The 27,638-nt window shown below is 39.7% G+C and overlaps 1 protein-coding gene and 1 long non-coding RNA gene across 3 annotated transcripts; one reads left to right on the top strand and one right to left on the bottom strand.

The window, feature by feature from the left end:
• Positions 1 to 222: 222 nt before the first annotated feature.
• Positions 223 to 26,815, bottom strand: Asb11 (ankyrin repeat and SOCS box containing 11). Of its 2 annotated transcripts, none has more exons than XM_070040839.1 (7): positions 26,619 to 26,815; positions 16,206 to 16,285; positions 10,513 to 10,620; positions 7,106 to 7,256; positions 6,055 to 6,189; positions 4,062 to 4,253; positions 223 to 780 (listed from the first exon to the last, which is right to left on the bottom strand). In XM_070040839.1, exons 1-7 carry the CDS (start codon positions 26,797 to 26,799, stop codon positions 656 to 658), a joined length of 972 nt encoding a protein of 323 aa, XP_069896940.1. In that variant the 5' UTR covers positions 26,800 to 26,815; the 3' UTR covers positions 223 to 655. The 2 variants fall into 2 exon arrangements, with proteins under 2 accessions (XP_069896940.1, XP_069896941.1); XM_070040840.1 differs by lacking the exon at positions 26,619 to 26,815 and adding an exon at positions 19,738 to 20,071.
• Positions 18,543 to 19,960, top strand: LOC138840480 (uncharacterized). The gene is made up of 2 exons (XR_011376083.1): positions 18,543 to 18,703; positions 19,555 to 19,960. It is a non-coding gene; the product is annotated as an uncharacterized lncRNA (long non-coding RNA).
• Positions 26,816 to 27,638: the final 823 nt, after the last annotated feature.

Below are 27,638 nucleotides of genomic sequence, written 5' to 3'. Positions count from 1 at the left end.
AGTTCAGATCATCAGGGGTCCCTGGTGTTGCTCAATCCTAGAACAGCTTACTTGCAAAAAGAGAACTTGATATCAGAAGTTGATGTGCTATAGAATTCAACCTTGAGTGAACTAATCTCTTCCAGAATCTCTTATCAGGATGTCAGTAACTGAAAGCCTAAATAACGGTAATATTTCCAATGTATTTAGCTTTGATGTATTAAAAAGACAGGGACATCAAAATCATAGCAGAGATTTATTCAAGGAATAAAAACAAAGAACTGTAATAGGAGAGAAGTAAATCAATGACACACTGGAATACTTCATATTCATTAAAATCTTAAGCACTGGACTTAATAATCAGAAATGTCTCTTAGATACTAGAGGAACCTAATTCACTACTTTATAGTGTTAAGAAGATTTTTTTTTAAAAAAAAAGAAGAATTGTTACTTAGTTAATAATTAAAGGTTTCTGGCTGCCCCCTTGGTTAATGAGAATACTAAGCTAATTAGCAGTTTGCCTATCCCATATGTTTCAGTTTGCTGGCTTGCTACTCTTAATTGGCTGAACTCATTAGAAGATATTGGGAGTCTAGCTGTTGAATGTCTATACTAAATATACTACGTGCAGAAAACAGCCTACTTATTTCCAGTATCTTCCTGCAGACAGTTCCTCCTACTGGTACAGGAGGAATCTTTCCAGAGGTTCAGGCAGATGCAGTTGGTTGATGGTTTGACGGTAGGATCGTCCCAAGCACTTCCGGATGCGCAGGCGGCAGAGCTGAGAAAGAGTAGGTGGGCCTGAGAAAGGAAATCAGAATGGTGTCAATCTCTCAGAAGAGGCTGAAGCTTCGTAAACACAGAAGAGAAGCTGGATCTGTATAAGAGTACCACACAGAGGGGATCTGTTGGCCCCTTGGTAGAAGGATGTTCTTCTTCAAGTTGATCCCCCTCTGGAGATTGTATTACTGACACTGAAAAATGTGGCAATCGAGAAGAAAGTTAGGAAAGAAGGGGCAGGGCCTAGAGAGGATGCACCTCATTCATTCATCATTGTCTGTGCTAATGAGAGGGAATGTTCTAGATGAAGAGAAAATGCAAGTGAAAACACTACCCAAGCAAGACCTCGAAATAGTTTCACAGCTGAGGGATAAGCAGGGAGTAACTTGAATTGTGTGGTCACGGTGTTAGGAAACATTTAGCCAAGGCTAAATAGCTCTTAAACTTCTCCTGGTCCTCCCAGTGTTAGTCCTGCCCATGAGGTGGTACTGTCTGCATTCTGCTTCACATCTGGAGGGACCTCCATTATTGGAAACATTCCAGTTTCATGGAGATACATAGAAAGGATCCAAATCACTTAGATTCCATATTCTCTGAACAAGTCTTTTGGAGTTTCATTATATCTGTGACGCAGAGTAGCTTTGACTCCTTAAGGATTAAAAAAGATGGTTGAGGAATTGGAGGTGTAGCTCAATTGGTAGAGCCCCAACTAATAAGCAAAAACATCAGGTAATGAGTTCAAGTCCCGGGCTTGAACAACAACAAAAATAAAGATAGTTCAGAGTCCAAAATATACTTGAACAGGATTATGTCTAGAATACCAGTTACACAGGGACATTCATATTATTCCCTTATTTCCTAACCTGACTCTAAGCAAAAATTTTCTCCAGTGGATCTAATTACTGGCCAAACTTTTGAAGAAAATCATACTACAGCATTATTTTATACCCCACAAAAATGGAGGATTGTATATGCAAATATCCAAGTGACATTTAAAGTTACCATTAACGACAAACATCCAAATAATAATTGATAGCTACCTGGAGTACCAATCAATTTCCTTTCGTTAAAATCTTGGGAATTGAGAATGGAAATTATCCTTACCTGTTGCCCCTTAGGTCTGGGATCAGTCCTTTAAATTATAAAAGAAAGAATTAAACTAAATAACTAAGGTTCTCCACAAAATAGTAATGCAGATAAATTATCCAATTTGCCTAGAGAAGTTCAGACACCATGGTGAACTCTGATGCAGCTGTTATTTATCCTGCAAGAGTATGAGCCTCTGTTAACAAAGACAGAAAACAGAGAATTTTATTTCTTTTTTTTGGCGGGGGGGTCCAATCGTGGGGCCTGAACTCTGGGCCTGGGCGCTGTCCCTCAGCTCTTCAGCTCAAGGCTAGCGCTCTACCACTTGAGCCACAGCGCCACTTCTGGCTTTTTTCTTTTTGCTTATGTGGTGCTGAGGAATCGAACCCAGGGCCTCATGCATGCAAGGCAAGTGCTGTACCACTGAACCACCTTCCTAGCCCAGAGAATTTTATTTCTAAGGGATGTAAATCCTAGACCTAAGGCAGAAAATGTGCAAACTGCCATAGACTACTTTTATTTGCTTAACTGTTGCATGGATCCTTTACAAACTAGATCTGGTTAAGAAACATCATAATTCTTCCATTAGAAATTCCACAGAAACATTAATGATCTAGACCACTGGAAGTAATGAAGTCTAATGGAACTCAAAATATGTCTCTTGGCTAATAACAGCAACATTGCTTGGGAGCTTGCTAGGGTCTCATCCCAACATCCTTAATCAATATCTGAAATTTAACATGATACTCTGATCATTTATATGCACATTAAAGCTCAAGAAGACTATTCCTAAAACAATTAAGCAAAGAAAACCACTTGGAAGGCACTTAAGACAGTTGGTAAAACAAGTCCAGTCCATGATATGAGATAGCTCCCTACTGGAAATTGCTTCTGAAGAGTTGAATACAAGTGCAAGTTTTGAGACTCAGATGGTTTAGTTAGCACCTCAGTCATACTTTTTAGAAGCTATGCCATCCTCTGCAAGCCAATCTCTCTATGCTGTTCCTCATTTGTTTGTGGTATAGCACCAGCTACTATGAGATTCCAATGGCTTTTGTTTTTGTTTTTGTTGGTCATGGGGCCTGAACTCTGGGCCTGGTGCTGTCCCTGAGATCTTCAGTTCAAGGCTAGCACTCTACCACGTGAGCCACAGCACCACTTCTGGTTTTCTGGTTTTCTTGCCCAGTCTGGCTTCGATCCATAATCCTCAGATCTCAGCCTATTGAGTAGCTAGGATTATAGGTGTGAGCCACTGGCACCCAGCTACATTCTAATAGCTTTTAAGTTTTAAGAATGCAGTGAGACTAGACTATGTAAAGATAAGTCATTTTTAAAATTTTTGAATATTTTCCTCAGTACCCAAATGATCAACAAAGGCTCATAAAATATATTTATTTCTATATGGATATCTAAATGATTCTCTATTGAATTCAGGACCTGAAGCATTTCAGAAACTCACCTTTCCTGGTATCTCTAGTTGCTCTTAACACCCATCATGAAAGTGGGAATGAAGAAATGAGAATGAAGAAGTAGTTATTCCCTGATCTGGAGAAGAGGTATATAGCTTTACCATTTAGTCAGGTTTCTGAAATACAGCCTCTGTCCTCCACCTATAACTCAAGTAGAGTCTCGTGTCACTTAATAACTGGATCCGTTCTGAGAAATGTGTCATCAGGCGATTTTATTACTATACAAACAGCACAGAGTATCCTCACATAAGTGAAGATGGCTATGATGTCTCTAGATTACATAATCTCATGACACATGGTATATATAGGCAGCCATCACCAATGGGCCTTAAGCAGAACATGCTTGTATGTCTAATGTGCCCATACATTGTCTCCTAGTGTTTCAAAGAAGAGTTTTAGTTTGCTTGGTCATGTGCTTACACGAGAATAGATATAATTCTTTGACTATTTCATAATGAATGCAAGATAGTCTAATTATATTTTATGGAAAATATAAAGTACTAATTTGGTTCTGTGTGTGTCTGTGTGTGTGTGTGTGTGTGTGTGTGTGTGTGTGTGTGTATTCTTTGGTTATTAGAGAATAGCTACAGTATGTTACAAATCCCAGAACATGTGGCAATGAGGTCTTGTGACCTCTTACAATACCACTGCAGAAAAAAAAAGAAGGAAAATATTGTAGAGATGAAACAGAAAGGAGAGTGAGGTATGAGCTCAGAAAGGAGAATTGAATCCCCAGCCCTTCCTTACCTTCACAGAGAATAAGCGCCTGCGCCACATTGCTTTTGGGAGCTGCCAGATCAAGTGGAATTTTGCCCTGTGCATTTCTGAGCCTCAGGTTAGCCCCATAGTCAACCAGTGTGTAGATGATCTCCAAGTTGGACTGCTTGGCTGCAGCATGCAGTGGGGTGTTCAGCCATTGGCCCTGATCAGGATTGGCTCCTTAAGAAACAGATGGCCACCATTGAACACAGTACAAATGTACAGCATAATAAGCCTATGACACATTGGACATACCATTGAGAAAAGTATTCTGTATACCAAAGTAGCTTAGTAAGAAGTGAGGTTAGACATTTATAGTCTTTTTAAATCAGATAGTTGTTTTCCCATACAAAATGTGTGACATACAAAAACAGTATGTGGAACTCCTGTTACAGAGTTATTTTGATTTGTCTTTTAGAAAAAGATACATGTATTTCATATTTATATTATTTGAAGCTCAAAAAAAAGATGTCTGAACTCATCATTAGAAAACTGCAAATGAAGCCAGGTGCTGGTGGCTGCGTGAGCTACTTAGGAGGCTGAGATTTGAGGATCGCGGTTCAAAGCCAGCCCAGGCAGGAAAGTCTGTCAAACTCTTATCTCCAATAAACCACCAGAAAACCGGAAGTGGTACTGCAGCTCAAGTGGTAGGGCGCTCGCCTTGAGCTTAAGAGCTGAGGGATAGCGCTCAGGCCCAGAGTTCAAGCCCCACAACTGACAAAAAAGGAAAATTGCAAATGATGGGAACTCAAAAACTTAAATATTCTGAGCCAGGTGCAAGTTACTCATTATTATAATCCTAGCTAGCAAGGAGGCTGAGGTCTGAGGATCCCAGTTCGAAGCCAGCCTGAGCAGGAAAGCCTGTGAGATTCTTATCTCTAATTAATTACCAAAATTCAGGAATAGAGCTGTAGCTCAAATAGTAGAGCACTACCATTGAATTGATGAAAAGAGCTCAGGGACAGCACCTAGGCCTTGAGTTCAAGCTCCCAGACCTCACACACACACACACACACACACACACACACACCATTAAAAATACTAAAAATAGCCAGGCACCCCTGGCTCGCATCTGTAATCCTAGCTACTCAGGAGGCTGAGATCTAAAGATCATGGTTCAAAGCCAGCCCTGGCAGGAAAGTCCATGAGACTCTTATCTCCAATAAACTACTTAAAAAAGCTAGAAGTGGTGCTGTGACTCAAGTGGTAGAGTGCTTGCATTGAGCAAAAGAATCTCAGAGACAGTGCCTAGGTCCAGAGTTCAAGCCCCAGGGCTGGCAAAAAAAAAAAACACCTAAATATTCTAAACTAAAAATAATTACTATAGCTTCCACTTTTACAGCTACATGTGTTAAATCTTTAACCAAGTGATAGTTTTAAAGTATTTTATTTTCCCCTGAAATATTTTCTACATATATCATTTAAAGTTTTAAAAAATGACTAAATAATTTATCAAGACTTTACAACAGTGTATAACCAATATGTGGTATTTTTAATGATCCACCACCATCTTCCTGGTAACCTCATCCAGATTTTTCTCTAGGGAACCACCTTCTTGCGGTTCTCAGTTCATATGTTCTAGGGAAGTCTAGAAAGTGCAGAATAATCTGAAATGCTAGCCTAAGCCATTCAATATATTGTATTCCCTTAGCCAACACAACTGGTTGGAGATGGATATGTGACTCAAAAAGAGAATGCTCTTTCTTGCTGCATTTGGATGAAGAAGGCGGCAACTCAGGTGTTGATGGCAGCCATTCTGAGACCAGCAGGGAGAAAATATAGGTAAGTGGAACCACCGTTAAACATAGCAGAACTGAGAAATACAGATACTTCCTTCTCCTGAAAATCATCTGTTTTTAGCATTCAGATATTAAATGTGATCTGAATTTGTTTTAGCCTCGTAAGAATTTCATTTTTGAAGCCATAAAAAGAGCAAGTTCAGCTGTTCTTTTTGTAAAACCCAAAGACTTCAGGTAATTACCTAATTCCAGAAGCTTCTTCAGACAATCTTCCTTCTCGTAGGTACAGGCCACATACAGGGGAGTCCCAATATGAGGCAACTCTTGGTCAATATTGACATTATTTGCCAGCAGAATCTCCATGCACTCTATGTGACCTGGTGAAACATGAAATAACTTCACTCAAGTAAGGAACACACTGAATTATTCACGGAATTACAGGACTGTTTCTTTGGACTGGGTTTTAGACATAACTTAGGTCCATTTTCTTTTGGAAATCATAGGTTAAAAACCCTCAAAACAAACCCACTACGAATAGAAATGTAACCATAGGCCTCTGAGCCCAGTTATTGGTTGAGATCGAGTCACACAAACTTTTAAGCCTTAGCTGACATCAAACCATGAACAATCCCCTGATCTCCACCTCCCAGGTGGCCAGGGTTACAAATGCCTTCAAATTACACTCTTTCTTCACTTCCAGAGGAATTGATAATACAGAAGGAGTCTTGAGTCAACTTCAAGATTTCCAATAATTTTTCACGTTGCAGTTTTTATCAAGAATTATACCTTCAAGTCATTAGCTCATTTATAGCATATGACTCATGGGCAGTTACTCGTCCATTAGCCAGGTCATCTTTGACTTTCAGACACTTCCAGAATGTATTGCTTTTTTGGTGGTTGATGTCTTATGGGCTTTGAGGATGAACTGTTTCACTTCTAAAGCACAGACACAAGCCCAGCACAGTTCACAAGGACACAATGACTACCGTGGCTTTACCAGCTGACCTCAAAATACCAACAAAGAAACTTCAGAGAAAGGCATGCTGAAAGACTGTCCCCCCAGAATGGGATAGCGGAGATATAAAGGGCTTCCCAGGTATTAAAAATGACTGTTTTATGCCACTTTGAGATTTCTGGAAGATTTAAAGTTGCCACTGTGGGATGTCTAAGCCACCTATATTTTGATGGTGTGAACATCCGAGTGACTCTTGTTTAACCTACATTAGAATGTTCATTCATGGATATTAGGGTGAGCCCACCAATATGTTATATGCATTGTAGTAGCTCCTTTACCTCTCTTCACTGCCTCATGGATGGGTGAGCACAGATGCATGTCAAGCTGGGCCCTGGCTCCATGCTCTAGCAACATGGAAACACAGGCAGCACTCCCACTGCAGCAAGCATTGAAGAGTGGTGTAGCTCCATGAATTGTCACTCCATTGACCTAATGATAGGCAAAGAGAAACCAAGAGGATTTATTGCATTGTTCTCACTAACACCACCCCCCATCCACCTGTGTATTCCTATGTATATTCCTGGGGAAATTCCCCATGATAATTAAGGAAGGAACCCATATAATTCAAATAATCTCAGCCAGCCACCAGTGGCTCACACTTCTAGTCCTACTGACTCATGAGACTGAGATGTGAGGATTTCAGTTTGAAAGCAGCCCATATAGGAAGTCCATGAAATTCTTTATCTCCATTTAACCACCAAAAAGCTACAAGTAGAGCTGTGGCTTACATGGTACAGCACTAGCCTGGAGCAAAAAGACTCACAAACCAAAGACCTGTGTTCAAGCCTCAGACCAGGACAATAAAATAAAATATCCTCATGAAGTTATTATGGATCAAGGGAGTTACTATATGTTAAATGCTTATTAGACTATTACATGGTACCTAGTAAGCAATGAATAAACATTTGTAACAATTATTTCCATTTCCCATGAATTTGGAGCTCATGCTCCCACTTCCAATTGTGAACAAGTATGGCAAGAGCCAAAAGTATTAGAGAACTCAGCTAACATTTTTTTTTTGTCGGTGGGTCTTGAACTCTGGGCCTGAGCGCTGTCTGACAGCTCTCAGCTCAAGGCTAACTCTCTAACATTTGAGCCACAGCTGACTTATGGTTTTCTGAGTGGTTTATTGGAGATAAGAGTCTCATGGACTTTCCTGCCTAGGCTGGCTTTGAACTGTGATCCTCAGACCTCGGCCTCCTGAGCAGCTAGAATTACAGGCATGTGCCACCAGTGCCCAGCTCAGGTAGCTCTTGATCCCAACTTCTGGGCTTGAAATAAATCTCCCTATAAGCCTATGGTCTTTGTTGCTACAATTTTCTGCTATGGTTTAATGGACAGAAATTGCATGTGCCTCTCCCAAGCTGTGACTCCCAAAGAGATCATAGCAAAGCTAAAGACTCATAGAAAATAGCACCAACACGATATCTCCAACCATCCTGGGAGGCAAATGAGGACCAGCAGGGCTGAAGATAATCAGTGAGTATCTGGAATAGACTGGAAAGAATATTTGGGATCCAGACAGTAAGGGCTTGATAGCAAGCCATTTTACTCAATAACTACAGATAGCTGCTCATAATATCAGAATTCTAAATAATAATAATAATAATAATAATAATAATAATAATAATAATAATAATAATTAATTATTACTATAAAACTGCATATATAGTCTTCATTATATAGAAAACTTAAAAATTACCTTTGCTAACATGGCAGAGGTAGACAAGGATAGTCAAATGTGTGTTAAGTTCCTCTGTTAGGGATTTCAAATTTATTTTCAATTCTAACTGGTTTGATGTTTATTTTCTAAGTTTCCCCCCGACATACACACTCCACCAAGTCTGAGAAATCTTCATGTTTTGATTGCCTGTCATCTTTCTCTTAGTTCACATCAGCAAACAATGTTGTAGAAAGAAAGAGGAGTGAAACAAATTGCTTGCTCTTGAGCAGGTGGAATTGCATTTTAGAAAGAGTGAACACCAAAGGTGCTGCTTTTGCTAAAATAATAAGTGATATAGACCACTATGGGAGAACAAAGGAGATATCAGACTTGAGAAATAGGAAGTACAATTAACAAGATTTTTGTGATTAATTAGATGGAGCAATAGCAAAGATAAAGATGACTTCCAGGCTTGGGAAACCAGAAAAATGTTGTGTTCAGTCTCTGAGGGTAGAACATGATAATCACAGCTTCAGATAAGCTGAGCTTGACTTATCAGTGAGACAGTCTATTATTGGGGACTTTCTGCTGACTGACTCACTATTTCCTCTTCCTGTTCATATTGCTGATTTAAAGGTTAAAGGGCATAATATAGCATTTATTGGCTGATCCTTTATAAAACTGCCAAAGACTATAGGCAACTGTTGAATTCCTCTTTTTGATAGCCACTAAAACTCCTTTGTCAGAAGAGATAAATGTTTTACATTTTCTGCCAATGCTCCGCTGGTGACTCTGATCAGATGGTTTAAGAGGAAAAGGCTCCACCCAGCCTCATCTTCCTCACCACCTGTCATACTCCCAAGCTTAATTTGGGTCACATGAGGTAACCTAGAGCAATACCACCTAACAGAATTACATGAATCATTAGGAAGGCTTTCATCAGTTCTACATATAGAAATTCAACTGCCAGAGCTGGGTGCTGGTGGCTCATGCCTATAATCCTAGATATTCAGAAAGCTGAGATCTAAGAATCATGGTTCAAAGTCAGCGGGGGCATGAAAGTCTATGAGACCCTTATCTCCAATTAACCACGTAAAAATTACAAGTGGAGCTGTGGCTTAAAGAAGTAGAGCACGAGGCTTTAACAGAAAAGCAGTGCCCAGGTCCTGAGTTCAAGGCCCACAGCCAACAAAAAAAAAAAGTTTAGAGAAACTCAACTTCCATATAAAATGTAGAAATCTTATCATTAAACAATTTAAGACCTTGTAGCTCATATAATAAAGAATATAAAGACTTGATTAAACAAGGAGAATGGCAGCAATGTATCTGGCAAGTAAATATGAGTGTCTCTGAGAAATTTCACAAATTTGATTTTTGTAAATTGAAAAAATTAAGATGTAAGCTACAAATAAGGTAAAGTTAAATTTGTGAGGAATGGTCATATATTTATGTGTTAGTATTGGGGCTCGAACTCAGGGCCTGGGCACTGTCCCTTAGCTCTTTCTCTCAAAACTAGCACTTTACCACTTGAGCCACACCTCCACTTCTGGCTTTTTTGTGGTTAATTGGAGATAGGAGTCTCATGGACTTTGCTGCCCAGGCTGGCTTCAAGCCATTATCCTCAGATCTCAGCTTCTTGAACAGCTAGGATTTCAGGCCTAAGTCACCAGCACCCAGATAATTTGTGGGGGGTTTTAAAATGTATTCTTAATTCAGAGCTCATTTAAATGGATGATTTTGAACAGGTAAAATAATTATTGTGTTAAGGTGATATTTATTATTCTGTTAGATTTTTTTAAGTCTTCATCATAGTTTGGAAAGATTCCTATGAATGGCCACATTGGAATGTTCACACCTTTAACAGGCTGTAAAGAGAAGACTAATCTGAATGATAGAATATGTATGTAGATGGGACCAGACTTGTCCACACCACAGTGAAGAAGCAGTCGGGGCAGGAAATGTCTTGGGTGTTTACAGATGCACTTGGGCAGACACACCCAAGCGCACAGAGCCAGTACTCACCTGTGCGCCACTTTCCAGCAAGGCTCTCGCACAGGCCACATGCCCTCCCAGGCAAGCCTCGTGGAGGGAAGAGACATGGTTAAGTGTCAGAAGGTTCACATTGACACCCTATAATTTGGAGAGAAGAGAGTTAAAGGTTGCATTAATGATGGCAATGAGAGCAATGTAGTTCAACAGGTTTCTGAAGTTTTCACAATCTGTGGGGTGCAGTAGCAACACGAGATAGGGAGGAACAGAAGTCATGGCCTGGAGAGTACACATAGCATGACAGCCTCAAAGTCATTTAGCCAACATTTCTTTGTTCAGTATTCTGAGCCAGACAATGTACGAGAATCTAGGTTTACAAAACCTTTGACATGAGTCTCTCTCCTCCAAAAGGTAGAAATGAAAAGCAATGGAGGAAGTATAATACTTTCAATTGCACTTGGAAGCATGGGATATCCTTGAATCTGGCTTAGGCAGGAAGAAAAAAAAACACAAATGTGGTCATATTTAAGTGTGACTCGAAGCACAGAAACTTCCAAACTGGGAAGACAAGAAAGTAGCATGCCCTTGGGAACAAATGGAATACACAAATGCAAGAAGCTGGCAGGAACACCAATTATTAGTTATTTTAGGATGAGAAAGAGCCCATGGTATGGGGAAATAGGGGATAGAGGAGATTGAGGGTATTGAGAAAGCTAGAGCCAGATCATGAAAGGCTTTGATTTCTAAACAGGGAGTGTGTGTCTTTTAGGAAATGAGGTACCTATATATCTGTTGTACTGTAGAAGATGAAGCTAATAGAGTCACCATATTAGAAGAGTCACACTGGAAACAGCACATGGAGGACTGATGGAAAAAACAGGAATATGAAACCGAAGTACAGAGAGCGGTGAAGGCCTTGCTATATGGTCTGGGCCTGCTGTGGGTAAAAAGACCAGTGGTTCTGAAGAGAAGGTGATGGAGAGCAAAGAGGTTCAAAAGACAGAACGGCATCTGGAACAAAAGGATGATTCCTGTACTTGAGTGTAGAAAGTTCAGAGCTGGACGCTGATGGCTTCCACCTATGTTCCTAGCTACTCAGCAGACTGCAATCTGAGGATTGTAGTTGGAAGCTGGGCTGGGATATAAAGTCCAGGAGAATCTTGGCTCCAATGAACCAGCAAAAAGTCAAAAGTGAAGGTGTGGCTCAAGTGGTAGAATACAAGCCTTGAGCAAAAGACCCAAGTGAGAATGAATATGAGGCCCTGAGTTTTACACACACACACACACACACACACACACACACACACACACACGCACGCACGCACGCACGCACGCACGCACGCGCACGCCACAAAGAGTGCTCCTAGAAGTCACATGCTATGTAACAGCAGCATTGCTTCATATACCTTCACTTAACGGAGAAGTCTTCACTAATATAGGAAAGTGTCTGAAGTCCCAGGATCTGAGGCTGGATGGAGTGTCCTCAACCTTACTCCCTTCCTCATGTCATCACCATGTCTATTCCCATATTATACTTTCCTCCCCCTGGAGCTCATGGGACAGATGACAAGATCACCTTATCAGCTGGACATCTCTAACTTCTTACCCTGCTTTTACCAACTTGGCTCTCATGATTTCCCCTGTGATTACTACTTTTTATCCTGAGAAGGAATTAGAACTCTGGTCTGTTGTCCATGACAAATCCTGCTCTTGAAATCCTGCCTTGTAACCGATTGGCTGAAATCTTTCAAAATTGAGGTTTCTCTCTCTATTCTGTTCCTTACTTCATTTCCTGGGTCCTTTGCATTTTCATGCCCTGAATATGATATATCCCTCTACAGCTATGCGACATGTTTCAAATTGGGCTCTTTTCCACTTCCTTTTTTCATACTGGATTTCTTTTTAAGAAATGAAGACTATTTTGCCAACCATTGATTCCCATACCCTCGACCCAAACCTTACAAGCAAAGACTACGCCTGTCATAAGATTGTACAATGTATTACTCAAAGCCTAAATTTTCTTCTTTCTGTAAGTAATGGCCAATTACTTGATAAGCCTAAAACATTGCAAAAGTCCATTTTATGAGTTTACTAAACACCATTTGCAAGAACTGGCTACATAAAAATTGTCTGCTTTAGGGCTGGGAAGGTGGCTCAGTGGTAGAGCGCTTGCCTTGCATGCCTGAGGCCCTGGGTTTGATTCCTCAGCACCACATAAGCAGAAAAAAAAAAGCCAGAAGTGGCGCTGTGGCTCAAGTGGTAGAGTGCTAGCCTTGAGTTGAAGAGCTGAGGAACAGCGCTCAGGCCCAGAGTTCAGGCCCCACGACCGGACCCTCCCCCCCCAAAAAATAAATTGTCTGCTTTAGCCGGGCGTCAGTGGCTCACGTCTGTCATCTTAGCTACTCAAGAGGCTGAGGTCTGAGTATCATGGTTCAAAGCCAGCCCAGACAGGAAGAGTCCATGAGACTCTTATCTCCAATAAACCACTCAGAAAACGGTGTGGCGCTGTGGCTCAAGTGGTGGAGTGTTTGCCTTGAGCTGAAGAGCTGAGGGACAATGCCCAGGCCCAGAGTTCAAGCCCCATGACTGACAAAAAAGGAATTGTCTGCTTTATTCTGACAGAATCTGAGGACAGGACAAGAATCACATTTAATGGCTTGAGCTTCTTATGCTTTATTACATAGATTTCATGATTTAACCAATTTTAACAAAGTTCCTCACAATGGAACCTTGGAAAGCATGTGTTAGATTAATGTTAAGATGATTCAGCTGTCATTTTGAGTTTTGTTTTCTGGACTAAATAGTTAGCGTTAGAATCAATTAGAAATGGTGATCTAATGGTTGAATTTCCTATTTGTATTTTATTTTCTGGAATCCTTTCTCATAGCTATTAGTTTAAAAAGATTTAAAACTCATTGCACTTTGGTCAGAACAAAAAAATACATAGATCATAAATTTAAAAAAAAAAAAAGAAAAGAAAGAAAAATGTCTAGTCCACAAGGTGGCAACACTTTGTTAGAGAAGAAAGCCTGCATGGTGTAAAAAACTCAGAGTCTTTGAAACTGGAGAAATGTAATGCTGGATAGAGTACATGACATACATTATGTATGAGAATGTGGAGATGCAGAGAGCACAAATAATGCCTAAATCTTGGGGCTCCCTAGCTGTTGGTAATAGCCAGTATTATGTTTACTCAAGATAGTTTAATGTTTTACTCACATTTGCCACTTACTTAAATTTGAAATGAAGTTTTTTACATGTGAAGCATATATAGTGACAGTGCAAGGATTTGAACTCAGGACTCGGGCACTGTCCCTTTGCTTTTTCACTCAAAGCTGGTGCTCTACAATTTGAACCACAGCTCCACTCCTGGCTTTTTGTGGTTAATTGGAGATAAGAGTCTCACAGAGTTTCCTGCCCAGGCTGGCTTCAAACTGTGATCCTCAGAGCTCAGCCTCTTGAGTAGCTAGGATTACAGGTGTCAGCTACTAGCTCCAGACTAGAAAAGTATGTTTGACTAATGTTAAGAACAAGGTGGTGATATAGCAAGAAAAAGTTGAATTTTTCTGCAGAATTTTCTTATACATTAACCACATTATTGAAATTAACATGCTAATGGAATAGAATTAAAAAACAAAAGTCCAAAGTTAATAGACCATAGCTCAAAAATCAAAATCAAGGTGGATGAGGTGGCTCATGCTTATATTCCTAACCACTTGAGGACCAGGAGGCTCATAGTTTGAGGCTTAGCTCTGGCAAAAAGTTACTGTGACCTCATCTCAACGAATAAAATGCTGGGCATGGTGGCACATACCTATCATTGCAGCTATGTAGGAAGCATAAATAGGAGGAGCATGGTCTAAGACAAGCTCTGTATAAAAGTGAGACCCTACTTAGCAAATAACTAAAGCAAAAATGACTGGGGGTGTTATTTAAGTTGTATATTGCCTGCTTAGCAAGCACAAGGCCCTGATTTCAAATGTGAGTGCCAACAATAAAAAGCATTAAATGAGGGGCTAGGAATATGACTTAGTGGTAGAGTGCTTGCCTGAGGCCCTGGGTTCGATTTCTCAGCACCACATAAACAGAAAAAGCTGGAAGTGGTGCTGAGGCTCAAGTGGTGTGCTATTCTTGAGCAAGAAGAAGCTAGGGGACAGTGTCCAAGTTTAAGCCTCAGGACTGGCACACAAAAAAAGCATTAAATGAGACCATGCCTATAATCCTAGCTACTCAGGCAGCTGAGATCTGAGGATTGCAGTTTGAAGCCAACCAGGGCAGAAAAGTCCCTGTGAGGCTATTATCTTCAATGAACCACTCAAAAACCAGAAGCGGCGCTGTGGCTCAAGTGGTAGAGCACTGGCCTTGAGCACAAAGAGGCTCAGGGACAGCACCCAGGTCCTGAGTTAAAGCCCCATAACCAACAAAAAAATTACAACTCATAAAGAAGAAAGAAAAAAAGGTATAGATGTACAAAAAGAAATGTACACCCAAAATTCAAAATGGTAAGGAATTCTAAAAGTAGTTAGGTGATAGGATGTGGAAAAAAGACACACTGACTGACCTCCTTTGTACATGCATCCAAAAATACAAATAAAGCAAATGGTATGTGTGCTTTTATTCATTTCACAAATATCTCCTAAGAGACCCCCCCTTAATAACTAAGACTTTAATAAATCTTCCCTAAGGAATAAGTTTATCTGTTTGTCAAATTCTTTATTTTTCTGTTTGTCAAATTCTTTTAAGGTTTGTTATTCAAATAGTATTTCATAGGGCTAGACCTCTCAAGTGTAACCAGTGATTCCCAATTCCTCACTTTGTCTCATTTGTTTAATGTTTTCCCTTTGAGTGTGACTTACTGACATCTAATGAATAGAATATGGTAGATGAGATGGGATGTCACTTCAGGGATTAGATTCTTTAAAAAAAAAAAAACAAACCTGTGACTTCTTTCTTAGGCACTCTCTCTCTGGCAAAGGCAAGCTGCTGTCTCATGACAGTCTTGTGGCAAGCCCATGTGTTAAGGAATTAAACTTTGTCAACAACCACATGAGTGAATTTGAAAGTAGATCCCTTCGCAGTTGTGCCATGAGATGCCTGCAGCCCTGGCTGATGCTACACAGTCTGTTCCTTGACCCAGGGAAACGTCAAAGCTCTAAAGGGCTGTTCTTTGAGCCACTGGACTTGGAGTAGATTTGTTTTCAGCAACAGTAGATAAATATAACTTCAGTCTTCCCCCTCACTGGGTGAATGAGGTGTATTAGTGCAAACACAAATTTGAGAGTATCTTTCACCATCCTTCACAAAAACTGTCTCTGAAGCAAAGGAAGGGCTAGAAAGGAAGGCAGGGGACTAGGCAGAAAACAAAGCAGTTCAGGAAAGGAGAATCAAGAGGAGTAAATGATGAGAAGCAAAAGGAGACATATGCCTGAAGTTCAGTGGCTCATGACTGTCTCATCCTAGCTGTTCAGGAGTCTGAAATCTGAAGACTGTGGTTCTAAGCCAGCTTGAGAACAAAAGTCCATGAGACTCTTTTTTGCAATTAACCAGTAAAAAGCCAGAAGGGGGAGTGTGGCTCAAGTGCTAAGTGCTAGCCTTGAGGGAGAAAAAAAAGCTTAAGGACAGCACCTGGGCTTTGAGTTCAAACCCCAACAGTAACATAGACACTCACACAAAAGCATGTTACTTGATTATAGCATCACCTAGAGTCAGGCCTTCAGTTTACTTACCTGGGAAATTAAAGTCTTCAGAGCCAGTAAGCGCCCCTGGGCCGCAGCTTCATGAAGTGGGGAGCGATCAGCCCAGCAGTCTGAAACATAAGCCAAGTGAAGAGTTAAAAGTCTAGAAACGTCTTCCTCTAGCTTGTTTGTACTGCCAACCTACTGTAAAGGGGTGAAAGAAGTGTGAGGGAAGGAGAAGAAAAGGCAGGTGCCAGGCATCAGGCTTTTTGGCCCACTGCTTTGAGAGGTGGCAAGTCGCAAGTAGAAAGTCCATTTGTTTGGTGGGGTGGAAGAAGATTGGTATAGTCTCTCACTGGCTTTTGGATGTCACTTTTAACAAGCAATAGATTGAATTAAAAGTAATGTCCAGCTCTTGACTCCCATAGCTCTAAAGAAGGTAAAGTGAGGAACGAAGGAGATCAATGAACTTCCATTCTCATCCTTCCCCTGCCTCTCACCCCCATCCATACCTTAAAGATGCAACCCCCTCCAGAAAACAAAACTGTTCAGAAATCAGGGGAAATCATTTATCTTACTTCTTCTGTTTCATGTGATAACACAGTATATATTCTCATGCCTAATATTGATTTTCAGAGGATATAATCCTCTAAAAGTTATTTGTTAAACAGCTTTGATGTGAGCAGTTTAGTGTTATGGCTGAGCCTGGGTCTCATGGAGTCAGACTGCCTGGGTTCAAGTCCTACCTTGATCACTGTCTCTGACAAAGTCGAGTAAGAGGATATATGCTGTCCAATAAAATAAGAAGTTCTAAGTCCTCACTGATATGTGTGTGTGTGTGTGTGTGTGTGTGTAATACAGAAAAATGGAGAAGAGAAACTGCTTCCTCATGATATACTTCCAACTTAGAAATGAAGAAAACACTCTAGAATCAGCCTCCCATTATCACTCCCTCACACACAACATCATTACTGATTATAAAATCCAGTGGAGCAAAATTGTAGAAATTATGTCTAGGTGATTCAGTTAGCAAACACAGAGATGGAACAAAGTAGCCCTGCGCACCAGGTGATGGAATGCAACAAGCCGCATTCTGTGCCATCCCAGGGAACATGATGTGCAGAATGCGCCATCTTTCTGAGATATTCCTCCCCCCCAAGCATAACCTGATTCTTATCAGGACACAGTGCACCAGCTCAAACTGAGGGGGCATTCTACAAAATAATTGATCTATAACTAGTTTAAGAAAGTACTCAGGAATTATTCCAAATTGAAGGGGAACAAGACACAACATCACAACACTTGACCTTGAATGGGTTCCAAAGACATGTGGAAAGAATTGACTATATACAAATAGAAGCTGTGGGAAATGAGAAGTGAGCATTTTTGTAAGGCTCTTGTAATTTTTATGTCAATTGAAATCAGCTCCAAAATTTTAAAATGTTTTCTTAAAAAAAAAAAAAAACAGACAGAACTTCGTGATTCCTTCTTGTAACGAATATGTAATGCTCTCATTATTTTTTGTGTCAGTAGTGGGGCTTGAACTTAGAGCCTGAGTACATTCCTTTAGATTGTTCACTCAAGGGTAGCACTCTATCTCTTGAGCCACACCTCCACTTCTGGCTGTTTGCTGCTTGGGTGGCGGTAAGTGTCTCACCAACTTTTCTGCCCAGGCTGGTTTCGATCTCCGCCTCCTGTGTAGATAGGTTTACAGGTGTGAACCACCTATACCAGGCTGTAATGCTTGTATAACAAAGAAAACATACAAATTTTAATACAGTATACATTGTCTCTCCATTTGTTTCTGAGTTGGTTAAAAGTTAATTAGCAGAATATTTTAAAACTTCTTAGGGTGGGCTGGGAATGTGACTTAGTGGTAGAGTGCTTGCCTAGCATGTGTGAAGCCCTGGGTTCAATTCCTCTGTACACATAAACAGAAAAAGCTGGAAGTGGCGCTGTGGCTCAAGCAGTAGAGTGTTAGCCTTGATCAAAAGAAGCGCAGAGATAGTGGCTAGGCCCTGAGTTCAAGCCCCAGGACTGGCAAAAAAAATTGTTTGGGGGCTGGCATGGTAGTGCATGCCATAACTCTAGCTACTTGGGAAGTGAAAATCAGGAGGTTTGTGGTTTGAGGCCAATCTCCTGCACCAATTGCAACAAGCCAGACATGATGTTGCATATCTGTGATCTGACATATGTGGGAAACACAGGAGAATCACAGTTGGAAGCTAGTTCTTGGCAAAAATTCAAGCCTCTAGCAGAGAATAACACAAAAACATAAAAAAGCACTGGGTGTGTGGCTCATGTGGTAGAGCATTTGCATACCAAGTGCAAAGCCCTATTTCAAACCCTAGTACTGCCCCTCCCAAAGCCCTCACTTTAGACATTCATTTGCATGAGTTGGAAATGAAATAATACAGCAGCTCAGTTTAGTAAAGAAGATAATTTGACCTCTGATTAGTCAACCTCTGATGCTCAAGCAGGCCCTGAAAGTTGGGAGGAGAGTCTTTATCCACTCATGGCTGGCAACTGAACACTGACCAGTGGAAGAGGTAAATTTGCCTATTTTGTTATTCTGCTTTACTATCAATAGCTAGTTGATTGAAGTTATAAAACAGTACTACAAAGTGAACATATCTAATATGATCATGGAAACCCAAAATGCTCCAAAGTGTGAAACATTTTCAGTGTTAACATGAGCCCCACAAGTGGAAATTTACATACCGGAAAACTACTTCATGCCCCAATTTAAAATATTGCTTAAAATGGCCTTCAGGCTATGTGTATAAGGCATATATTAATAAGGCATAAGTGAATTTTGTGTTTAGGCTCAGGGTCCACTCACAAAATCTCTCTGCATATATATGTATATATATATGTATAAATATATATATATACCTATGCATATATACTAAATTCTTGTGTATTTGCTGCACTGAGCCTAGGTGTGCTCCCTTAGCTTTTTTGTTTAGCACACCTTACCACTTAAACCATACCACCACTTGTAGTTGTTCATTTCCTGGTAAATTGGAGATGAGTCTCCTGGATTTTCCTACCAGGGATGGCTTTGAACCATGAGCCTCAGATCTCAGCCTGTTGAGTAGCTTGGATTTACAGGCCTGAGCCACAGGCACCTGGGTCAAGATGCCAAAACTTATTTTGAAAATGTTGATATGAGAAACCCTTTTGGAGCCAAGCATTTCATATAATGGCCATCGACCCGCACAAGTACTCTACTAAAACATAAAGGCAAGACTTAAGTGGCAAGTGGCTTTCTCTCCATGCAGCAGCTTTATTATTATTAAATTTTACCTCTATGCAGGGTGTTAATGATTATTTCTCCGAGTGGGAAGCCACAGCCTTAACCACATTCTCATCGTATCTCAAATTCCCTTTATTTCAGTCTCCTTCCTATCTTTCTGCAACTCACCAGCCCCAACCAAGACCCACTTCATCTATACAACACGGATAAACCTCACAGGTCCAATGCCAGACGAATTCAAGAAGATAGACACAGAAGAGCATTTTCTGTGCAATTCCATTATGCACAGAAGAAACAATTCTAGAGAGAAGGAGGCAAACTCACCCTGGGCATTAGGAGTCAAAAGCAACTGCAGCAGTGGTGGGGCCTGACTGGAATTGGGCACCGTCGGAGTCATCCTGACAACAGTGGAAGTCTCTTGCACTTGAATGCTGGTCCTCTAACGTGTTCACGTTCTGAATGTTCACCCAGCTGTCCGCTCAGCTTTTGTACCTTTCTTAATTTACGTCATACTTTCATAAAAAAATTAAAAAATGACTCACCACCACCCCCAAGTTAGAAAAAAAATGTCATTGTTCATCCCCTTCACCGATCGTGTGCACTCCCCACTCCCCATTCCCAGGGTAGGATGAGGCTCTCTCTGGCCCAAGAACAGAATGTTCTTCACACGCCTTCTGCCTCCTCGTCCTAGGTGCCAGCTCCCCTGGTGCTCTGTGCTTTGGGAAGAAACAAGAACAGGGACAATCTCTCCCAGATAACAGCAAGGGGAAGATATTCCTAATCGCTGACCCTCAACTACAGGTTTCATTTGAGGCCTGTGAGTTCTTCATGCCGAGGTTAACACCTTGACACTACTGTCACCTGACCTAGGGTCTTCTATCAACGCCGAATCCTCTGATGCCCTGAATCCTCATCACATGCTTCTGAGGTCATCGTGGTAAGCCTGAGGTGCCATCTTCCTTTGCATCAAGAAAGAGGGAAGCGAGGCGCCAGTGGCTCACACCTGTAATCCTAGCTACTCAGAAGGCTGAGATCTGAGGTTTGTGGTTCAAAGCCAGCCTGGGCAGGAAAGTCCGTGAGACTCTTATCTCCAATAAACCACCAGAAACTCTGAAGTATAGCTGTGATTCAAAGTGGTAGAGCACTAGCCTTAAGCAAAAGAGCTCAGGGATAGCACCAGGCTCTGAATTCAAGCCCTATGACTGACAAGAAAAGAAAGAAAGAGAGAAAGAGAAAGAGAGAGAGAAAGAAAGAAAGAGAGAGAGAGAGAAAGAAAGAAAGAAAGAAAGAAAGAAAGAAAGAAAGAAAGAAAGAAAGAAAGAAAGAAAGAAAGAAAGAAAGAAAGAGAGAAAGGGAAAGAGAGAGAGAAAGGGAAAGAGAAAGAGAGAAAGGAAGAGAAAGAAAAAGGAAGAGAGAAAGAAAAAGGGAGAAAGAAGAGAGAAGGAAAGAAAGAAAGAAAAAGAGAGGAAGGAAAGAAGTAAGAAAGAAAGAGAGAGAGAGAGAGAGAGAGAGAGAGAGAGAGAGAGAGAGAGAGAGAGAGAGAGAGAGAGAGAGAGAGAAAGAAAAGACCTACTAACAGGGAAGGGTGGCTGTCATGAACTGTTTCCTGACTTCGTCTCTGCTTTCCAACTCTCTTTCCCCATGGTTGAGTAGTATTATAGGCCAAGTCAGCAAGTCATCTGCCTAAACAGATCTCTTAACTCAAGAGTTGAAATAGCCAGTCACCGGTGGCTCACACCTGTAATCTTAGCTGTTCAGGAGGCTGAGATCTGAGGATCATGGTTCAAAGTCAGCCTGTGCTGACAAATCCAAGAGACTCATGTTTTCCATTAACCAGCAAAAAGCCAGAAGAGGAATTGTAGCCCAAGTGGCACCCTGAGTTCAAACCCCAGTAACTGACATACACAAAATCTAGGGGTTGAAATATCAGGACTCCCTCATTTGAGGTCGCCCATCTCTAAGCCTGTATTTATCTTACAACCTAATGGGTAAAGAGAATGTCTTGCTTTATAAAAATAAGAACACCTCAAAATGCATGACAGCCAATTTGCTCCACCAGAAGAGGTCTCATGGTTAGTGTCAGAAGAAGGTCTGAAAAGTCAACTTTTGGGACTTCAAAAAAATAGCTTGCTCTGGTTTGAAGAACAGTTGATTTCTAAATTCCGCCTATACTCATGGTGGATTTACTTGTCTTAGGATATTCTGACATCCACCTTCTCTTTATAAAGAGTGTGAAATAAATCAGTTGCATCCAAATTGGCCACACTATCATTCTCAGAATTAACCTTTCCAGCTGAGAGCTGGTGGCTAATGCCTATAATCCCTGAGCTACTCAGAAGGCTGAGAGCTGAGGTCAGTTTGAAGCCGATTCCAGTGGGAAAGTCTGTGAAACTGGTATCTCCCATTAATCACCAAAAGCCAGAAGTGGAGCTGTGGCTCAAGTGGTAAAGCATCAGTCTTGAGCAAACTAAGGGCCAGAGCCTAAGCCCTGAGTTCAAGCCCCACTATCAGAATACACGCATATACACAGAGAAAAGGCAACCTTTCCAGTACCATTGTTTCCCACCAGTTGTTTCAAAGACCCTGGAAGGGCTTTTACAGAGAATCATTCTCTTGCAACTGCCACAGTGAGAGTTTGTCTCATCTTGTTCCCAACACAGTATCTCACTCTTATCATCCTCCTTTTGTAAATTGGAGCTAATTGTGAAAAATAAGAGGATAAAAGTCATTTGGCAGGTTGGGAATTTTTCCATTCCCATACCCAGGAAATAATGCAACTAAGCTCTCCAAATAAATGAGTACTTAAGCTGGACCCAATCATCCTTTTCTAAGGCCATCTATTTTTACTTATTTAGCAGACCTCCTGGGTCACAGGGCTGCAAACACACTAGGAAGATAGTTTATTTTTCAAATATGTTTGCTTATTCCTGAGGAGGTGCACAAAAGTGTTTGAGTACTTTTTTATTTCCCTCTTTGAATTTTTCTCAGAATGGAATTTATATCTCAAGTTCCCAAATTCTTTTAATAATAATTTCACGATGATTTCCGTAAGTATATAGTTCAATTAAAAAATGTCGCAGGGTTGGGAATGTGGCTTAGTGGTAAAGTTTGCCTAGCATGCATGAAGCTCTGGGTTTGGTTCCTCAGTACCACATACACAGAAAAAGCTGGAAGTGATGCTGTGGCTCAAGTGGTAGAGTGTTAGCCTTGAGCAAAAAAAAGGAAGCTCAGGGACAGTGGCTAGGCCCTGAGTTCAAGCCCCAGGACTGGCAAAAAAATAGTTTCAGCCAGGATACAGTTGTTTACATTTCAAGCATTCACGATAAAGACCCATCATTCCTTTGACATTTTTAAACAAGTTTTGCCTTGTCTGACTTCAATAAGAATTTGAGATTACTGGCCTATTCTTCTAAAAGATCACCTGACTGCAATTGCTGATACACACATAACAATCTTTTTTTATTCAAGTGTTGAAATTATATGATAAAATACATCCATATGTCCATATGTCCCTGGTATTTATGAAAGATAATAAAATCCATAAAGAAATTCATTTTGAAGCAAAATAAAAGCAATAGCATACTTGATATTTTGGAGAAAACAACAGTCTTTGGAGAAAAAACATGTTGTAATAAAAATTTCTGAGTTATCTAAAATATTGCAATAAATTGGATTTATAATGACTATTTTCTAGAATGTCCAGTTCTGGTCAGGAGATAAAGCTCAGTCACTGAACTGTGTTAGACACAATGTCCAGATTAGAAAGAAGGCTCCTTTGAACCCATTAAGGGCAGTAGAGATGAGCTAATGGTTACAGGTGGGGAAGCTGAACCCCTGCCAAGAACAAGGTGTTCCAATAAGCAAAGGCCAGCTCCACCTGAGTTAAGAAAACACTTATGGGATGGTTAGGCAAAAGCTTGAGGCAACAGGCAACAGAACTAAATAAGAGCAGAAGGCTAGGTAATGTTTGGGCAAAACTGGAACAAAGGTAAGAAAATCCTAGTGGAATACATAGGAGAGGAAAAAGCAGTTGGGAAGATAAGTCCAAAACAGGAACAGCAGTCAAATGAAGGCTTGCCCCTTCCATCTCAAACGAGGAAGGTTAAGTGATTAGTACAACACTTTTAGAACTGATCAGATTCCCATTTCCCATGTGGGAAGCTGGAAATGTTTCTCTTGTCTACTTCTCCTTGCTTTATTCTGTTATACTAAGATAAATCCTTGCTATTCAATAAAAGAAAAAATAGAACTGATTTTTTTTAGCTTAAAAGATTTATAATTTAAAAAAACGGGGTACAATAGCATTACAACTGTAAAACCCACCAAATTCTAGAAAACAAGTTTATCTGTAATTTGAGGTAATTTGGCTTTGGCATCAATATATGGTCAAGACTCATCTCTAAAATTTTATTATTTTTATTTGTATTTTTATTTAGTATAACTATGTTTGCATGCTGGGTACTCATTTAGGTTCAAAACTCATGAATTCTAAAATATATCTGAACCAAGAGTTGTGAATAAAAGATTCAATCAGCAATTTCTACATATTATTTTTATCAATCTTCATGATCAAGTTTGGTACAGGACATATAAATTAGCAAAGGCTGAAAAAAATCATATAACATCCCTCTTTGGAGAAAGATTGTACTTGCAGAAATAACTGTGGTTTGAAGGGGAGATTCATTGATACATCTGATGCTAGACAGAATGTCAAGAACTAAACAGAATACTTCAAACATTTATATTACACATGTATATTATTGACAAAACATACAAAGAAGCTTGAAAGATCAAAAACTAAACCCAGCTAACCACAGCTTAATCAATTGATGAATCATATACAAATATACTATTTTAAACCGTAAATACATAGCAAATAATTAGTCTATATATGAAATTCAAAGAAAACACTTTAAGGAAATTTTACAGCCACCCTCCCCCTCCATTTAAGGACGTTAAGGAGGGATGTGACACCAGCTTCTAAAAGCAACAGTGCCTAGCACCACAAAAAGACTAAACTTTGCCCTCGCTGAGGTTTCTACTGTCCTTGTTTTGACATTGCTGCTAACAGTTTACAGGAACAGACTATACTACCAGAATGAAGAAATTTAACCTTGAGCTGAGATTTTTGTAAATCAATTGGCTGACTTACTAATTAAACATCATATATTTTCCCAGCAACACTTGTTTGACCGATAAATAGCAAAGATAACTTCTCATGGACATCTAACACTTTCACAAAATTTTGTTTCTAATTTTTAATATATGTAGCTTTAAATATATAGTACCTGACTGTTAACAATGCCCCCCAAAATCTATTAGAACCATGCAAATGTGGCATGTTACTGCCACCTTATTATAGAAAGAATGATCAAATCTGAATTACTATCTATCACCTATTGGGAATATACATGTCTGTGTGTGAATGAATGGAAGAAATTATACTGAGAAAATAACATGTATTCCTGTCACCTCTGCTTCTTTTTTTCTTTTCTTTTTCTTTTTCTTTTTTTTTTTTTGTCGGTAGTGGGGCTTGAACTCTGGGCCTGGGTGCTGTCCCTCAGCTCTTCAGCTCAAGGCAAGCATGCTACCGCTTGAACCACAGAGCCACTTCTGGTTTTCTAGTGGTTTATAGGAGATAAGAGTCTCACAGACTTTCCTGCCCGGGCTGGCTTTGAACCATGATCCTCAGATCTCAGCCTCCTGAGTAGCTAGGATTACAGGTGTGATCCATCGGCGCCCAACACCTCTGCTTCTTTTTAATGATAACTGGAAACATGTTCTTGACCTTATAACACAATTAATTGCAGATTAAATGAGCATTATCATAGAAGATGAACCAAGTAAAGAGAGAGGGTTAGAGTAAATGTACCTATTTAAGATGTTTGAATGCTAGCTCCAAATTTAAATTCAAAACAGGCTTACATGAGCCCTGATTACTATAAAACCTTTTCAACAGTATCTCCCCTTATACAATTAATTATACAAATTTAAAAATTCTTACAAAAAGAGTGAACTTCACTAAGGTCCACAATGATAGGAATCACACACAGTAGCAATAGGGGAAAGCTTTGTACACTCTGCTTATATTGCCTTTGTTGGACTTTACCTAATTTAAACCTTGAGGGTGATACATCTATGAGAACACAAAAATTATAAGTGAATATTGTAGAAAATCACCGCCCAAACTTACATGTTAAATTAGAAAATAACTTTCCAGAAAAAAAATTAACTTGAAATTAAAGAGAACATTCTTTTTTTTTTTCCTATCAAAATAACATACCTCCCTGAAATGTGTGACAAATGTAATCCCCAAAAGAAATCTCTTTCCACAGTCCAGGCCATTTGATATTTCCAGAAACTTCAAAATTCTTCTCACTTTTCCCAGTTAATGGAAGCATTTTCATGCTTCGTCTTGGGTAAGACCGCTGATGTCTAGTGTTTTCCGAGTTGTCTAGTGTATTAGAATCACAAAACATAAGTCTATTTTGAAAGAGAATCCTGGGTGTAAATTGAAACAGACACTAAATAAAGAATGATGTAACCCTGGAACCTCTACAAACACTAAAAATACATATGGAAATTCTTAACTGTTTATGAATAAATATTAAGCAACAATTCCAGCAGCAACAGGGGTATCTGACACATTTACTTTTGCAGCATCTCACAATTAAGGTGTATTGGTTCTTGAAAGAAATGCAGACTAATCTCTAAATGCTACTTTAAGATGTTTTACTCAAAACTTGGCATTTCTAAGGTTATTCACTTGGTTTGTGATGCTTTGCCAGAGCCATGTATAAGTAGGTTTAGTAAAAAGTTTTTTCTGACAGTGACAATCATTTACAAATGATAAAACTATCATGTCACATTTGGTACTTACTACTTTATCCTGAGAAACACTACCTTGTTAGACTGCTCTTTTTATTGTTAGTTTGACTAAAAGACTAAGCAAAACAATGTTATGTAATTAATTCTTTTAGCCAACAGAAATGAAGTTTCTCATAATGCTCTTTTAAAAGCCACTATTTCTTTCTTAAATAATAACTTGTAAAAGTAAAGCTGAAAATATTCCACAAGCTGATGTAGCCAACATCACCCATTCAAAACCTAAGTATAAATAAAGTCTATCTTTTAAAAACAGTGCTAATATGAATCATCTAGGAAGTTTTTTTAAGTACTGGGAATAAATTCATGTATTTTTTTACCTGAAATTCCACCATAGATCTCTTCTGCTATTCTAGCTGCTTCTTTTCTATTTCCTTTGACGATATAGAAATGGGTAAGGAGAGCCAAAAAAACTTTAATTAAAAGCTTGAAGAAAAAAAAAGTAGCGAACATAGTAATAAAAATGTTTTTGAAGCCATAGAAAACAGGACCATCTTCCATTTTGGCTTATGCTCTGTATAGGTCCTTAGGACTGCAAAATTTCACTGAGTTATAATTGGTATCATATGACATCTATTTTAAACCTCGCAACAGTCAGTGCTCCTGTTACCAAGAACTCAGTTTGTAGGTTCTAATCTAACTCTGATTTGGCAGCTGAAAGTGTTGACAACCATTGCAATGTTATCCTTTCCTTCTAGCTTAGAAACACTCGGTAGTTCTAAACTATATTTCAGTACTAATCAACAAATTGTGTTCACATCTTAACCTTTTTTAAAAAAAAAAAAAACTTCTAAAACCCCTATTTTGGGTATATTTTAAAAGGCAGGGTTAGAAAAATAAAATGAAACATATTTCTGAATGCATAGGAACAAAGCAAGTTCTTTGGCATCCATACAAACAAGTTTTACTATACCCAGAATTCGTTGTGGGAAATATATTCTCTCTTCACTGTGAGGCTTATGAAAGATTGAGCCCAATTCTAAAATATGACCAGTTAAAAATATTATTTAGTATCCAGTCACTGGTGGCTCACGCCTATAATCCTAGCTCCATAGAAGGCTGAGATGTGAGTGAGGATTGCGGTTTGAAGCCAGCTAGGGCAAGAAAGTCCATTAGACTTTTCTCTCCACTTAAGTGCAGAAAAAGCCAGAAGTAGTGCTGTGGCTCATGTGGTAGAGTGCTAGTCTTAAGTAAAAGGAGCTTGGGAGAGTGCCCAGGCCCTATTTCAAGCCCCAGGACTGGCAAAATAAAGTATTATTCTAGGCAGCATCTAATAAAAGGCTTGATTCCCCTCCCAAGTGAGAGGGTGAGGGACACAGAAGGTATTAGAAGGACTTCCT

Source organism: Dipodomys merriami, unplaced genomic scaffold, assembly GCF_024711535.1.
Source record: "Dipodomys merriami isolate MVZ:Mamm:240054 unplaced genomic scaffold, mDipMer1.0.p SCAF_3, whole genome shotgun sequence".
In the NCBI taxonomy this organism is placed as follows: Eukaryota; Metazoa; Chordata; class Mammalia; order Rodentia; family Heteromyidae; genus Dipodomys; species Dipodomys merriami.
The sequence above is the reverse complement of the archived record's forward strand: the minus strand, read 5'-3'. Positions and strand labels throughout refer to the sequence as shown.